The sequence below is a fragment of the Mytilus trossulus genome, chromosome 2 (assembly GCF_036588685.1).
Source record: "Mytilus trossulus isolate FHL-02 chromosome 2, PNRI_Mtr1.1.1.hap1, whole genome shotgun sequence".
In the NCBI taxonomy this organism is placed as follows: Eukaryota; Metazoa; Mollusca; class Bivalvia; order Mytilida; family Mytilidae; genus Mytilus; species Mytilus trossulus.
The window spans coordinates 17,287,586-17,303,739 of NC_086374.1; the positions used below are offsets into that span (position 1 = coordinate 17,287,586).

Genomic DNA, 16,154 nt, shown 5'->3' on the forward strand with positions numbered 1-16,154 from the left:
GATAGTCCAGGTATTTGTTTAGTTGCTCTTCTTTGGACATTTTCAATGGCTTCAATTTGTTTCTTCAAATGTGGACACCATACCTGGTTGGCATATTCAAAATGTGGTCGTACTAAAGCTGTGTATAATAATTTAAATGTATTCATATCCATGTATTCCATTGTTCTTCTTAGTATTCCCATGATTGAATTTGCTTTGTTTATCTTTTCATGCATATGTTGTTCAAATGATAATTTGATGTCAATGGTAACTCCTATATCTTTCTCAGCTTCTACATATTCCATCGGTGTTATTCCTTCCTTCAATATGTAAGCTTTCTGTTCTACTTTAGATCGTCCAATTCTCATCACCTTACATTTGTCTGGATGGAAGCATAGGAGCCATTTTTCTGACCATTCATGAAGTGCATGAATGTCTTCTTGCAGGTGTTCACAATCAGACTGTTGAAATATACCTCTAAATGCTTTGGTGTCATCTGCAAAAAGGTATGTGTCTGTGCCAATACTGGTGACTTCAGGCATATCATTTATATATAGTATGAATAACATTGGGCCTAGCACTGAACCTTGAGGTATTCCGCTCGTGACATCTTTCTATTCGGATTTCTCCCCATTAACTATAACTCTTTGTTTTCGTCCTAATAAGAATGATCTAATCCATGTGTTGTATTGTCCTGTAATTTGGTATTTATCAAGTTTGTGTAGCAATCTTAGGTGCTGCACCTTGTCAAATACTTTCATAAAGTCACAGTATACGACATCCACACATCCTCCTCTGTCTAAAATTTCAGTCCATTTATCCATAACTTGTAATAGTTGGAGTACTGTTGAACGACCGCTTATAAATCCGAACTGTCGTTTACTGAAAAGTTTGTGCCGTTTCATGTGTTCTATTATTTCTTCCCTCACCAAAGTTTCCATCAATTTGCATATGATGCTAGTTAAACTAACAGGACTATAATTACCAGCTACCTTTTTATTACCTTTCTTAAACAATGCTGTGATATTTGCACATTTCCAGTCTTCAGGAAGTTCTCCGGTAGAAATAGATGTTTGAAATATAATGGCTATTGGAGTAGATATGGTGCTACTTATTTCTCTTAGTACCCTTGGATGTATTCCATCTGGTCCCGGTGATTTGGATATATTCATCTTGTCTAGTTTTTTCTTTATTTTCTCTACATTTATTTTCATAGTTTCTAATGGTGGAACCTTAACTTTCTCTACTTTTGGCATCTCAGTGTCCGTTTCATTTGTAAATACTGATGTAAAGAATTCAGCTAGTACATCTGCTTTCTCCTTATCAGTTGTTGTTGATTCTTTTTGGCTAGCATCCTTAAATAAATCTGGAATACTTGATTTTGTCTTTGTTTTGGACCGTGCATATTTCCAGAATTTCTTCGGGTTTTCTTTTACTTGTTGCGCTATTTGTTTCTCGTATTCTTTTGTGATTTTTTGGTAATAGCCCGGACTTGGTTTCTTATCTTACAATACTCAGAATATACTTGTCCATCCCTTGTATTTAAATATCTAGTCCATAATCTTTCTTTCCTTTTTATTTTTGATAATGCTTTGCGGTTAAGTGGTACTGGATGGTTGTCATCCTTTTTTCTTTTCCCATTCTGGTTTATTACTTTCTTCGGGATCGCCTCCTCCATTGCCTTCTCTAAAATTTCTCTAAATTTATTCCATTGTTCGTGAACATTACATTTTTCAAATTCCTTTTCCCAGTTTAAATCCAGCATTTCCTTCAATTTTTCATAGTCTCCCTTATCATATTTAAACCTAGTTTTCTTAGTAACGCTAGTCTCCTCGCTAATTTTACATATTAATTCAATAACTGAGTGATCACTTTTACATACATGTAGTGGAGGGTTGATTGTTATATCACTTATAAATTCTTCTTCACTTGTTAATACTAAGTCTATTACACTTGGCTTATCTGATCCTCTACCCCGTGTTGGTGCAGTTATGTGTTGGTACAAATAACAGTCTCGTATTGTCTCTATAAATCTAAATTCCTTACTGTCTATTGTGCCATTCGTACTGCAAGTGTCCCATGTTATGTTTGGAAAATTTAAATCACCAAATAATATAACTTCTGAAAAACGTTTTTACAGATTCTGTGAATAATTCGCAAAGTTGAGTAAAGTTCTCTTCTGATCCATTTGGGCTCCTTTATAGTGATCCGACTAAAATTTTCTCATTATTACCAACTTGAATTTCGCAAAGTAGATTCTCTTCGAAAGTTGAATTACTTATATTATAAGGTGAATACTTGAGCGAGTCCTTTATGTACATCAACATACCCCGGCCCGGTGAACTTTTGCTTAAATTTGCAGATAAAATTTCATATCCATCTATGTTAAATTCAGATATTTGAATATCTCGTTTATAGTTCTTCGGTTTTACTTCTGAAATGGCTATAATTGACGGATTGCTGTCTTCAATTCTTAATTTGAGCTCCTGTAATTTATATTGCGTAAAAGTGTCTGAATTTGTTAACAAAATTTTAAAACTATTTACACTGTACATCTTATCTTTTATTACATGGCCGCTGTTTTTTGGGAGCTTTCCTCTTCTAGCTCTTCGTTCTTTTCTATTTGATTTCTTTTTATTCGAATTTTCTGAATATGCCTCTCCCATGGCATTCCCCTGACCAAGTAAATAAAATTTCCATTTTCCTCTTCATCTGTTTTTACTTTAGCCTCTTCTCTAAGTGTTTTATCTTGCTGTCTTTCGTCTTGTGTCATATCATGTTTAATACTCATATTACGGTACGGATCATCTGCGTTTCTAAGTTTATGCACATTTTTCATAATCTTGTGCTTTGAGTTTTCATTCAATGTTATAAGTAATGGTCTTGGGACTTGCTTTTCTTCTCCCTTAATAATCCTAGTCTGATTTTTTACCAATTCGTCTCATGTTTATAATATCATCAGTGCTTATATCTGCTTCAATTTTATGACTCATATACATAAAAGTTTCTGAATCCTCACCTTGGGCTATGTTCTTAAGGTTACTCTCACTTTCTGGTACATTGAAAATAAGTACATTGTTCCTTCTATCTACCCTTGACTGTACCTCTTTGGTTGCTTGGGTTATTAAAATACCAGGGTCGCATGTAGCTGAAGGGGGTACATGTATCATTTCATTTTTAATTTCTCTTATATTTTCATGACCTGTTTTGATTTCATTCAAGATTTCTGTCTTAAATTGTGTTACTTCTGACCTATATGATTCAAGATTAGTTTCTACCTTCTCAATTTTATTTGTAATTTTCTTTTCAAAGTCTTTCATGAACTCATTGCACCTGTCCTCAATGCTTTTCACTTCTTTCAAGCACATTAAAGTTTTTCCTAGACAATTGTTACAAAACCATGGGAAATCTTGTCTGCCACTTAGACCCTTGTAACATGCTGCGGGTATGCCTAAGCATTTGATACACCTATGTGTGTTGCAGTACTCACATTCCAAAACTTTACTCTGGTCTGATTGAAAAATATTTGAGCAGGTATCACAAGTCCAACTCGATTCATTTCTTTCAGTACTATTATTCCTAGAGTTTGCTGCTGAATTGTTATTACTAGAAATAGAACCCTTTCTAGATTGCTTACCCCTAAGTTTTGGTTGGGAATTGGGAACTTGATCATCGTCATTTAAAGAGCCGCCATTTTGTTTGTTGTCACTCATTGACTCAATACAATTTTTATCATTCTGGGACATCATGGTGTGAATAAATCACTAATTGTTTTTATCTCTGTTGGTTTAACCACCTTTTCTTACAAATGTTTATATTTTCTACTTGATAATCAGGTTTTCTTCGTAAAGATATAAAATATCAGCAGCTAGACATAACATAATTTTTTTTAGCTTGTTTCGCTGCGCTCCCTTGCTAAAAAGGTTCACATTGTGGCTTGCAGCTGATATTTTACCATATCAATGTGTAGAAAACCCGATTATTTATGGCAGTGTCTGCGCGTACCCGCATTGGGGTATGAATAGTCAATATGTCGTACTAGGCTGCGTACCCACATCCAGTTTTCTATTAAAATGCCCTGGTGCATACTGATTGCAATAAATCTAAAATAAGGGATCATGGGGTGGGGTGGTCGGGGTGAGGAGGCAGGGAAGGGTGGGCGGGAATTTGCCCCAAAGATGGTCCTCAGGTGCAAAAAGCGTCAATTTTGACGTTTTTTTGTTCTTTTTCTCGACCTGTAATTCCGAAAGATACTAACAGATGCATCCATCTGTAGTTTACATGTAGCGTGGACACCAGTGAACACTTTTATCACAACAGTTGTTAGGTCGGAGTGAAACTGATCTGGGTTCATCAGTGTAAAGAAGGTCATTTGCACCAAAATTCACAAAATTTCGGAATTTTTCCAATTTTGAACTTTAACTGGACTTGCAACCGGAAGTAGTCGTTTCCTCGGCGTATTTTGATAATAAACACGACCAGCCGTTATGTGCCTTTAGGTTAACAGTATTTGTCAAGGTTTCAGTCCTCTGAACTCCGTGATTCAGAGCTTGAAGGTAAGCCCACCCCTCCAAAAAAAAACAATTTTGTGCGATATCAAATTTTGAAGTTCGTATTTGAGCTCAAAATGATTATTAAAAGTGAGAAACATGACGTGAATAGTTTCAGATTGAGGAAACGTGTGTACACTAAGAATTAAATGGTATTACGATGACCTCTAAATGTATGGAGCGCCATTGATGCCAAAATAGCGGAAATCTGGGTATGGCCGTAATATTACGGCCCCCGCACGACAAGGGTTAATAGACATGAAATTCAGACCCTGTAATTTGCACATTTTTGTTGTTGTACATGTTGAATCTGTAATGAAGCAATTCATGTGTGAACTTACTTTTTCAGGAGTAACTTACATTAAGTATGGTAAAACATCAGAAGCAGCATTAGCCATGGAAGAGATGAATGGTAAATCTCTGGACGGAGACCCTAAACCATTAAAGGTAAAACTATTTAGAGAACTTTATCTTATTAAAACTATCATTAGATTTAACCTTAGCTTATGGCATAAAAACTATGTGATGTGAAACATCAATCTAAACACACCAACTGTCACACCAGTTGGATCTGTGGAAATAATTGTGTTGAATTCTAATTAATCACAGAGTGTTTCTTTAATCAATGCATACAGGGCTCACAGGCAAATTGAGCTAGATTATGACTTTAGAATTCCTAACTTCACTCTAAAAAAGCATGAACGAGAAGTTTGTTTCATCCTCAATTTCCGGTAAATTCCTGAAGTGTTGCCTTGACATGAAAAATGCTCGATTAGAAGACATATGATTCTGATTTTCTACGAAATAATTCATGGATGAAAAGATCCTACACATGCTACATAGTATTTTACATGTTTTGTAAAAAAAAATTGGGTATCGTGTATTACAATGTACCTCTCAACCAAGTAAATTTGAGGTGACATTCAACTGACACATTCATGGACCCCTATCTAAGTTTAAAATGTATTTTTATATATTTGCAATGTTTTTCTATGAATACACATGCATGCCTTCCTTCAAACTGGATATTTAATTCCAAATGTATTAAATTTTAACAGCTTCCTAATATTTTTGGCTGAAAAATATGGCGAATTCCCTGTTGATAATGAAGCTGGTTTCAAAGACCTAGAATTACAAACACATGAAAGTCATAACCTACACAATGAAATATAGGAAAACTGCTTTTAGTAAAACATGGATGTTTTATCCAAAATGTAGATCCTTTATTTGACATGAATGGTACATTTTGTATTTTTCAAAACCTTGACAACAATTTGATTTTAAACAAATTTAAAGCATGATGTTAAGCAATCGGACATTTTTCAGCATTGAGCAGAAAATCTGGAGAAAGTTTCAAACCGTTTAAATTTTGTGTCAGATTTAAGAATACAATTTTGAATTAAAGTGTAAATTTTGCATTAATTTTATTATCATGATTATGGATCTGACTGGTATCATTATTATTTGCTTTAAATTTTCAGGTGATGATTGCAAGTAGTAAAAGAGAAGGATCCATCAGAGACCCAAAGGAAGACGAGAAGAATCTGAGATTGTTTGTAATTGTACCCAAGTCATATAGCAGGGATGATCTTAGGAAGGAATTTGAGGTAGAAATTGGTTTTTAAGTTTGAAATTCAAATCAAAGTGAATTGCTGCCATTTGGTGATAAATCTGATTCATTAAAAGTATGTATTGGTCGACAGAGGAAATAAAAAAATTGCAGCACATATAAAATGGGTAAACAACTATATGCTCCTGAATGTGTAACAGTGTTAAAAGCGGCAATGGACATTTGAGCGCATTGACAGGACATTTGAGCGAGAAAAAAAAGGACGTTTGAGCGCCAAAGTATAGGACATTTGAGCGCCTAAATTTTAGGACATTTGAGCGAAAATAAGAATAAGCGTAGGACATTTGAGCGAAAACAAGTCTTGGATAGAGAATTGTCTTATTGGCAATCATACCACATTTTCTTACGAATATAGTTCATTAAATGAGGAGTTTACCAACAAAAAGATTAAAACATCTTTTAATTGTAAACAAAGCACTAAAAACAAAGCACTGTCATAAAACATAAAACTCGGCAACGGCATTATTTACAAGTCTGTTCGGGCTTGGAACTTATATCCCAGGCTTCTGACATAAAAATCCCTCGTAATTTCCTGCTGGCAGTATTTCGAATGCAAATCCCGGAGATTCTGTTCTTTCTCCTTTTCTGTTCGGCTCTGCGGTGCATCAATGTTCAAACTCTGAATTTTTATGTAAGTCACAGATTGCAATTTGATAATAGTGTCAAGGAAAGTATAAATTGATGGATGACTGTGATAGAACTGCTCGTTATAATGGGCATGAAATGATTCGGGCCCATTGTTAGTACGTTTTAACGAGGATGGAACTTCGGCCCAGAGATGAGGGGGAAATAACGATTCATCTGTTATATAAGTATCAGTCAGGTAATCTGCAAATTCTATACAAGGCTTGTCGTTAGGTACAACGGCCATAAAATCTTCTACGAAACAGTCGGCTACTTCGTCTGGAGCTAAAAAGGCTATCCCAAAAATCCCTTTAAGCCATTTACTAATGTCTGAATCAAGCTCTTTGTATTGTTGACTAAGTCCAACTTTCTGGATTTTTCGCCACCAGGCTTGGCCTAAGTGAAACCTACAGCATTTGATCTCTATAGACGGGAAAAAATCTTTATAACTAAATCTTACTTTTTTTTCTTACTTTTAAAAAAAAATCTTAATTCGTGTAAAATTATCAGGGAAAATTTCGCTCAAATGTCCTGTCTGAAAACTCAGGTAAGGTTAATATCCCGGCGCTCAAATGTCCTATGAAGTCGGCGCTCAAATGACCCTATGTGCTTTTTTCTTTTTCGCTCAAATGTCCTATGCCCGTTAAAAGTATAGATACCATACATGTGAACCTCCCGACGTTCCGACGGGAGTACAAAACTCCCTTTTTCAGGGGTCTCCTCCCGTCCTCCCGTTTAGGAGAAAAAACTCCCGTGTATGAAATATTTCATGAATGAAATTTTCAGACGCCATTTCTTTCTTCTGTACAGGTGTAATTGACATCTGTGTTAAATTTTACCTGTGCATCAAAGAAGATGTATAATTATATGGCTTCACTTGACAGCTTGGGTGTCAAACATACTGGTAATCAACGATGTTTACCTCTGGCTAACTGCCGTTGTGTTATAAAAACGATGTGTATTGGGAATATTGAAATACATTTTTGTTACTTCCCTTTGTTTTATCCTGTTTTTAGTTATTTTGCTTTTAAAAATGTAAATTGTAAAAAGACAATAAATGATTTATATTTTAATCAAATAATCATAAAAGGATGTTGATTAAATGAATTTGAATGTTTTGAGACAAATAAAAAAATATAAATTTATAAATTCTTATAGCAATCTAGACCTCCTTTTGAGGATTAAATTGAAGTTTATATTTATAAATCTGTTTGTCATTATCTGTCTTAATGATACAATATGTACATTTAGACTAATAAATTGATGGAGACATGAATTAAAATCTATACTTATAATGAATTATTTTCAAGGGGTGAACAATTATTTATCAAAAAAACAAACAAACAAGAAACAGATTCTTCTAGATTTTTTATGTTATTCAAATAGAAAGTCAATAAGGGTACTATAAACATATTACAATTTGATGGAAATTTGAAGAAAAAACACAATTTCTACATCATATGGTTACATTTACGACAAAATTTATGTCGATTAAAAACCTCCTGATCTGAGTCCTAATCTCCTGACCAAAATTTCCAAATCTCCTGATCTGAGTTTCACAGTCCATCACATGTATGAGATACAAGGACTATCATCACAGAAAAACTGGTTATGGATTAAGGTTTATTGAAATGATATTTAATATAATAATAATTAACAGACTAATGATTATCTTTGGTTGTTTCAGGAGTTTGGTGATATTGATTCTGTATCCTTGGTAACAGACAAGTATTCAGGTGCCAACAAAGGATTTGGATATGTTAGGTTCCATCGAGCTTATCATGCTGCTCTGGCTTTTGAAGGCTGTGATCCATGTAAGTGTTACAGTCATTACATACTGTTTACAGGACATGTATATTAAAAGTATCTCAAAGAATATCTTCCCAAACAATGCTCACAAACTACCTATATATAACATACATTGACCCAGGTGGTCGAGTGGTCTAGTGTGTTGGATACACTGCAGGTGATTTAGTGTTGCAATATCTCAGAAGCATGAGTTCGAATCCCAGCGAGGGAAAAACAAAAAAATTGTGAAAGCAAATTTATAGATTTAACATTGTTGGGTTGATGTTTAGACAAATAGTATATACCTACATTGAAGTATATACATACATTGACATATATTATGGTTTTACTTTTACAAATTGTGACCTGTATGGAGATTTGGAATCATTGGCTCCCATACCATATCTTTATATCTATTGATGTATATATTTATGATAAATTATGCATTTAATCTTGAAAATAAAACAGCCAGAATTTTGACATGCTTATTCTCAATGTAACAGTCCACAGAAAGACATTTCAGCACTTGAGTTAAGCATGAGGTTGAGTCACAAAATCTGAGAAAATTGTATTTTTCAAAAGGAAAATACTATAAATTTATAATTAAGCAAACAAAAATCTAATTTTTATACAGTTAAGATTTCTACAATGTTTAAGCATCTGAAAAGTGTTGTAAATTCTATCGTCCTCTAACACCATTGCAAATGTTTAGAAAAAACATACGTAGAGCCCAACATCCAATGATTGATTCTTAGGACTGACACACAAATATGTTTGAATATTGAATTAATTTTGTGAGTATTCGCCCAACTCTCCCTGACTAGTTATAAAACAAGAAACGATTTCTTTGGAAATCTCATAAACAGTATAAATAAGGATAAAAAATAATTCAAACCAAAGTATTTGTTTACAGTTAAGTTGGTATTTACAGACCTCTTTGTTAATACATACATTGTACATTGCTTTAATCAGTCTTGTTTATATATAAAGAAAAATAATCATCATGAGAAATAAAATGTTCCTTCTAGATAAAGTTACTTGTTTCAGCATTTAAGCCTAAGTATGCTGATCCTAAGCCACAAAAAGAGAGAGATCAAGACGTAATGTTTGATCCAAGAGAGGTTTATCCTGGTTATCAGAGTGGATACAGGGACTCTGGCAGGGAGTCAAGAGGAGGGAGTCGTTATGAGTCTGACAGAGGAGGTCGGTATGAAGATAAGAGTTATCGAAGAGATAATATGCGAGATATGCGTGATATGGGAGATTCAATGCAAGGTAATAATGGGTTTTAAGCATCATTTTATTAACATGTAAAATATAAATTTGATATGTAGGTCTGAAATAAGATTTAAAAGAATAAAAAAAAATAAAAATGGGAGATTATTAGTCAGATAATTATAATGGAGTTGCAACAAAACACATTTCATTTTCGATTCATGCTTAAATTGTTCGATGAAGACAATTATAGTACTAACAAAAACCTAGCAATAATTTGAGCATTGCCCTCATTATTTGAAGTCCAGGCCTCACGGTCATTAAACTTTCGAGCATGATTTTTGTACTCAGACTCGAAAATCAACCTATCAAATTGCTGGATTTCATGTTTCGAGCATGATTTTTGTGCTCCGAGCACTGAGCAAAGTTTTATGCTTTCAAGGCCTGGCCTCACGGTCATAAAACATTCGAGCATGATTTTTGTCGAGCTTTCGACTTTAGTCGAAAAAGCGAGACTAAGCAATCCTACTTTCCGTCGTCCTAATATTCACTCTGTGGTTAAAGTTTTTGAAATTTTAATAACTTTCTTAAACTATACTGGATTCATACCAAACTCGGACAGAAGCTAGTGTATGATCATAAGATGGTATCAAGAAGTAAATTTTGTAAAAATAAAATTCCTTTTTTTCCATATTTTACTTATAAATGGACTTAGTTTTTTCTGCGGGGAAAAATTTTATTCACTCTGTGGTTAAAGTTTTTAGAATTTTAATAACTTTCTTAAACTATCCTTGGTTTGTACCAAACTTGGACAGAAGCTTGTTTATGATCATAAGATAGTATCCAGAAGTAAATTTTGTAAAAAAATAAATCCATTTTTTCCGTATTTTACTTTTAAATGGACTTAGTTTTTCTGCAGGGAAACATTACATTCACTCTGTGGTTAAAGTTGTTAAATTTTAAAAACTTTCTTTAACTATCCTGGGTTTGTACCAAACTTGGACTATTATAAGATAGTATCCAGAAGTAAATTTTGTAAAAGTATAACTCCATTTTTTCTGTATTTTACTTTTAAATGGTCTATAATTTTCTTCCAGTTAATATTACATACAGTCTGCAGTTAAAATTTTCAAAACATTTATAAGATTAATTAACTATCCTAGATTTTTACCAAACTTAGACAGAAGCTTCTTACAATCAAAAGATAGTATCAAGAGGAATATTTTTATTGATTTTTTTCCTCATTGTTGTTGTGCCTGCGATTTACAACAAAAGTAGGCGAGACACTGGGTTCCGCGGAACCCTTACAAATTTTTGTACTCAGACTCAAAAATCAACCAATCAAATTGCTGGATTTCATGTTTCTAGCATGCTTTTTGTGCTCCGGGCATTGAGCAAAGTTCTCCACCCAGTCATAACATTTGTAACTTGTTCGATAGTCCTCAAGCATGAGAAAAAGCAACAATTTTAAGAAAATGAGTGTTCTTTCACCATTACTGTGCTTCTTTTAGTCTTTGCTGATTTTTGCAGAAATTACAGGCTCTTGACTATGAATATTTTTGTGATTATAACTTCTGACAAATCTAGTTTTCTGATGCATGATAACACCCATTGTTATCATTGTTTTACATGTACATTGTATAACGTCAAGAGAAGTGAAATTATTTTACTGGGAATTTTATCAGTATTTTATTGCAGACAAGAAATAGTAATTATTGAAATATTTTGCTAACAGGTATGAAGAGAGGCCATTCTGAGATGATGGATGACTTTGGAGGAAATATGGGAGGAGGAGGAGGAGGTTTCTCTGTCTGTAAGTTAACTATAAAAAGTTTTACCATTATGCCACTGGTCTTTAGACAAGCAACAAGTAATTAACCATTGTATACTGTGAATTCATGATTATTCATGGGATATTGATTTGTTGGATGTTTTGTGCAAAGGTGACCCATGAATTTCAATGTTGATGAAGTAAACATTTTCAATCAGCTAGTAAGCAGACTTGGAAAAGACCACCAAATCAAATTTTCACCAAAATACTATTTTTGCTCAATCCCTTAATAATTGTACACTCTAAAATAAATCATAGTTTACAACTGTTTAAACATTATAACACTAGTTAATCATAATCTATTATCTTCTAGCAATGAATATGTTCTGTGGTCTATTTTATGACATGGACATCAGACTGTGAGTGTCGCCAAAATGGCTGACACTGGCTAACGTGCAGAAATCATTGTAACAGATGAGAAATGAACATCCTGGTTTATATACCTGAACTTGTTATCACACATAGAGGTCCACACTGTTTACTGTTTAAAGAGTTACTGTTAATCACTGCAGTTGTATCTTATTTCAGCAAGCGGTCCCTTAGACATCTTAGAGAGATACCCTAGCACAGGATCAACCCGACTTCATATTACAGCTCCTATTGGATTATCCCAAGGTTACCTAACACGCCTGTTTAGCATCATCCCAGGACTGGAGTATTGTGACTTGAATGAAGCTACAGGTAATTATTACAAAACTGGAATAAGAGTGAGCTGTTGTTATTTCTTTATATATTCATTATTGAATATGAAATGTTATGCATTGTTGTAAATAACTATGTCAGTCAAGTTGGTTTGCAGATGACACAAGTGAATGCTTGTTCCATAACATGTTCAAAAATCTCCTAAAACCATTGACCTGATGTGTTATTTTTTCTAGGACAAGCTTTTGCAAGATACACCAGCCCTCAGTGTGCTTCGTATGCCAGAGATAAATTGCATGGTTTTGAGTACCCCATTGGAAGTCCCTTAGTAGTAAGATGTGCAGATGAGCAGCAAAGACCTCCTGATCTACGTTCTTTGGGACAGTCTAGTATGGGATTTGACAGGTATTTTGATTGTAATTTACAGCCTTTCAATGTTAACAAATATGTTAATAGTTTATTATTGATACATTGGTTTATTACAATGTTTATACTGGTTGTAATGTAAGATAATAAGGTGTCAGAATAGAAAATCATTAGAGAATGGAATTTTTGGAGATCATTTTATAAACCAATCAGCAAAGAAGCATGAATATTTCAGGTAAGCATGTATATAACATGTGCAGTAAGATATTGTTTATTTTGTATGACAAAGCAATGTTTTAGTTTGTTTACTCTCACTGCCAATTTAGTTTTCCCCTTTGTGATCACTGGATTTTTAGTGGAAGAAGACGTCAAGTCTTCTGAAGACTTAAGGGGCCGACCATTTGCATTGAGTCTCTGTATGCCGCATTCATTTCGTGTATTACAATTTCAAAACAACTTAGATTCCTGACACCGATTTTTACACATGATTAGGCATCTGAATCATTTAATTTGTAAATTATCATTGTAAAACAATCACTATCGTAAATATGACACTTTTATTTATGTAAATTATTAGATTTCATCTCATCCACATGAACGTTATTTGTTTACTTTTAACAGGATGTTTTGAACTGTAGATTTTTGTATTACGCATGCGTGAATTTGGTATCGGGACAACTCGCCATGTTTACAAGTTCGCCCTTGAAGTTACGAATTTGCAATCCTGCAGACAAGAAGATTTTGTTTTTATATAAATAAAAAGGATATATAAAGTGTTGTCTTTATTCATGGTTTTCCTTTGTCATGTTAATTAGATGCCCTTCGTAACATACATGTGAATCTCCCGTTTTACTTTTGGAGAAAAAACTCCCGTGTATGAAATTTTTCAGACGCCATATTTGATCATTTCTTACTACTGTACGGGTGTAATTGACACCTGTGTTAAATTTTACCTGAACATCAAAGAAGATGTATAATTATATGGCTTCACTTGACAGCTTGGGTGTCAAACATACTGGTAATCAACGATGTTTACCTCTGGCTAACTGCCGTTGTGTTTTCAAACGATGTGTATTGGGAATATTGAAATACTTTTTTGTTACTTCCCTTTGTTTTATCCTGTTTTCAGTTATTTTGCTTTTAAAAATGTAAATTGTAAAAAGACTATAAATGATTAATATTTTAATCAAATAATCATAAAAGGATGTTGATTAAATGAATTTAAATGATTTTGGACAAATAAAAAAATTAAAATTAATAAATTATTTTAGCAAACTAGACCTCCTTTCAAGGATTAAATTGAAGTTTATATCATAAATTTGTTTAAAATTCATTAGAATTCAACATACAATATGTGCAACTAGACTAATAAAAGGTCTTGTAGTTAGATTAATTCTAGTAAAATCTTCAAATTTAAATTTGTAAATGTTAGTATATATTAGATTTTATTGTGTACACTAAGAAATAGCAAGACATTTTACACTGTTTTTAAGTCTTTTTAAGCTTTCTACAAATATGACTTTCATAATGCTTAAAATCTATGCAGTACTAGTGTTAGTGTATGTTATTTTTTTAATTAATTTACGATGTTGCAAATATACATATGGAGCTTATTTCATTCTTATTTGTCTATACATTTACAAATGATAAGGAGATGGAGACATGAACAAAAATATATACAGATAAGATATATAAATATAATGATTCATTTGCAAGCAGTGAACAATCATTTGTCAAAAACAAAAAAAAACAAAACAAGAAACAGATTCTTCTTATTATTTTATTTTATTCAAATAGAGAGGCAAAAAGGGAACTATAAACATTACAATTTGATGGAAATTTGAAGAAAAAACACAATTTCTACATCATTTGGTTACATTTACGACAAAATTTATGTCGATAAAAAAAAATGATGTTTTGACCATTCAGTACTTAATAGATGCATAGTTCTTGGGGAAAAGTTTCATAAAATAATATGAATATAAATGACTTTTTTTGTGCTCATTTTTTACAGTGGGTTGTGATGATCTTCCAGTTAGGTTACCCTCATTTGGAGTGTTGTTCCCAACTTGTTAAAGGTCCATCTTTGTACATAATTCAAAATTGGAAATTTCAACAAGCATCTAATATTCTTAAACTGGACATGCTGGAAAATAAACCCTGGTCTGCTAGCTTCATGTATATTTTTTCTACCGATTTAATATATAACTAGAATCATGCAACCAGACTTAAGGAAAAGGCATGTAAGTTCATCATACAAATATGACACTTTTTCTAGACAATCCAGATCTTGCAAAATATGTTGCTAAAAATTGTAACCTTTAAAATTGTTGTTGTGCAGTAAAAACCCATATGGGAACTTTCAAAAGTTGGCAGGTATGTAACAAGTCTTGCTATTTTTATGCTCCATTTATGGGCAATATGTTTTCTAGTCTGTCCGTCCGTTCTGCTTCTGGTTATAAATTTTATGGTCGAGGTAGTTTTTGATGAAGTTGAAATCCAACCAACTTGAAACTTAGTACACATGTGTTCCTCTTGATATGATCTTCTTAATTACTGCCAAATTAAAGATTTTACCTAATATTCATAGTCAACTGAACATAGAAAATGATTGTACGGATGGGAAATCCGGTCCATGTACTTATGACCTTTTCTTGTTTGAAGAAAAAAAAATCATTTTAACAATAATGGAACAAAGCAGCCTGGGTAAGTGGGGCTGCTTTTATGGTAATTCAAGTTACCTTTTATTCACCTTCTTCCACTTCAGAGCTATCAGCTCTTTGATTAAAGAGAAAGGTTACGCTGAGGTAACTGCATACGGAATAGATGTCAGTGAATTGTTGTCTGAATAAATGATAGATCAATAATATTTGGTTTACAGAAAATGTTTTAATATTTTTGAAAATCTTATTTGTAGTTATGCTGGTTATGGAGGTGGAAAGGCACAGGGAAATGACATGTTCAGAAGGGTTGGTATAATATATTACTGTTCTGATTTTCAGTCATATTGACAACAAAACCTACAAAATGTTTGAGAATATATTATTGAAATTTCATTTCATACCATTTATCGATTGTACTTTTTAAAAACAATAATAAATTTCTTGGCACTGTAGTAATAATAGATGCCAATGTTAACATCATCAGAAGGTTTTACACCAAACCATAGATGTACATCTATACCTACATTACAAATCTTACCACCTTTAAATAAAATAAGAAACAGAACATTCCATACAGCCTCTGCATAAGAAAAATTTCCATACAGCCTCTGCATAAGAAAAATGGGTGGTCTCCCTTGAAGCCACATAAAGCATGCAAATACTATTTTTAACAAAGTCATTGACAATGTAAGACATACCAAATAAAAACTACAGATAAAAACAATATTCTGCATCCTTCATCACAACCTAAACAATATGCCTTTCAAGAAAAATGTTTCGGAAAAATGTCCAGCATACAGAATTAACCATTCCAAAATGATACATACCAGGAAGCTCCAAATTTTCTAATGTTTAGAACTGACATA

At 33.1% G+C, this 16,154-nt stretch overlaps 1 protein-coding gene across 4 annotated transcripts in view; it reads left to right on the forward strand.

Moving 5' to 3' along the window:
• Window positions 1-16,154, forward strand: part of LOC134706624 (RNA-binding protein 45-like) — a 40,032-nt gene that overhangs the window by 5,888 nt on the left and 17,990 nt on the right. For all 4 annotated transcript variants that reach the window (XR_010105642.1, XR_010105641.1, XR_010105640.1 and 1 more), the window contains exons 3-10: window positions 4,879-4,976; window positions 6,011-6,136; window positions 8,471-8,597; window positions 9,619-9,846; window positions 11,522-11,599; window positions 12,146-12,298; window positions 12,496-12,664; window positions 15,543-15,594. Coding sequence is in view for 1 of the 4 variants with exons in the window: in XM_063565728.1 (XP_063421798.1) it covers window positions 4,879-4,976; window positions 6,011-6,136; window positions 8,471-8,597; window positions 9,619-9,846; window positions 11,522-11,599; window positions 12,146-12,298; window positions 12,496-12,664; window positions 15,543-15,594 (1,031 nt within the window). In the remaining 3 variants the exon portion in view is untranslated. The remainder of the gene's footprint in view (window positions 1-4,878; window positions 4,977-6,010; window positions 6,137-8,470; window positions 8,598-9,618; window positions 9,847-11,521; window positions 11,600-12,145; window positions 12,299-12,495; window positions 12,665-15,542; window positions 15,595-16,154) is intronic.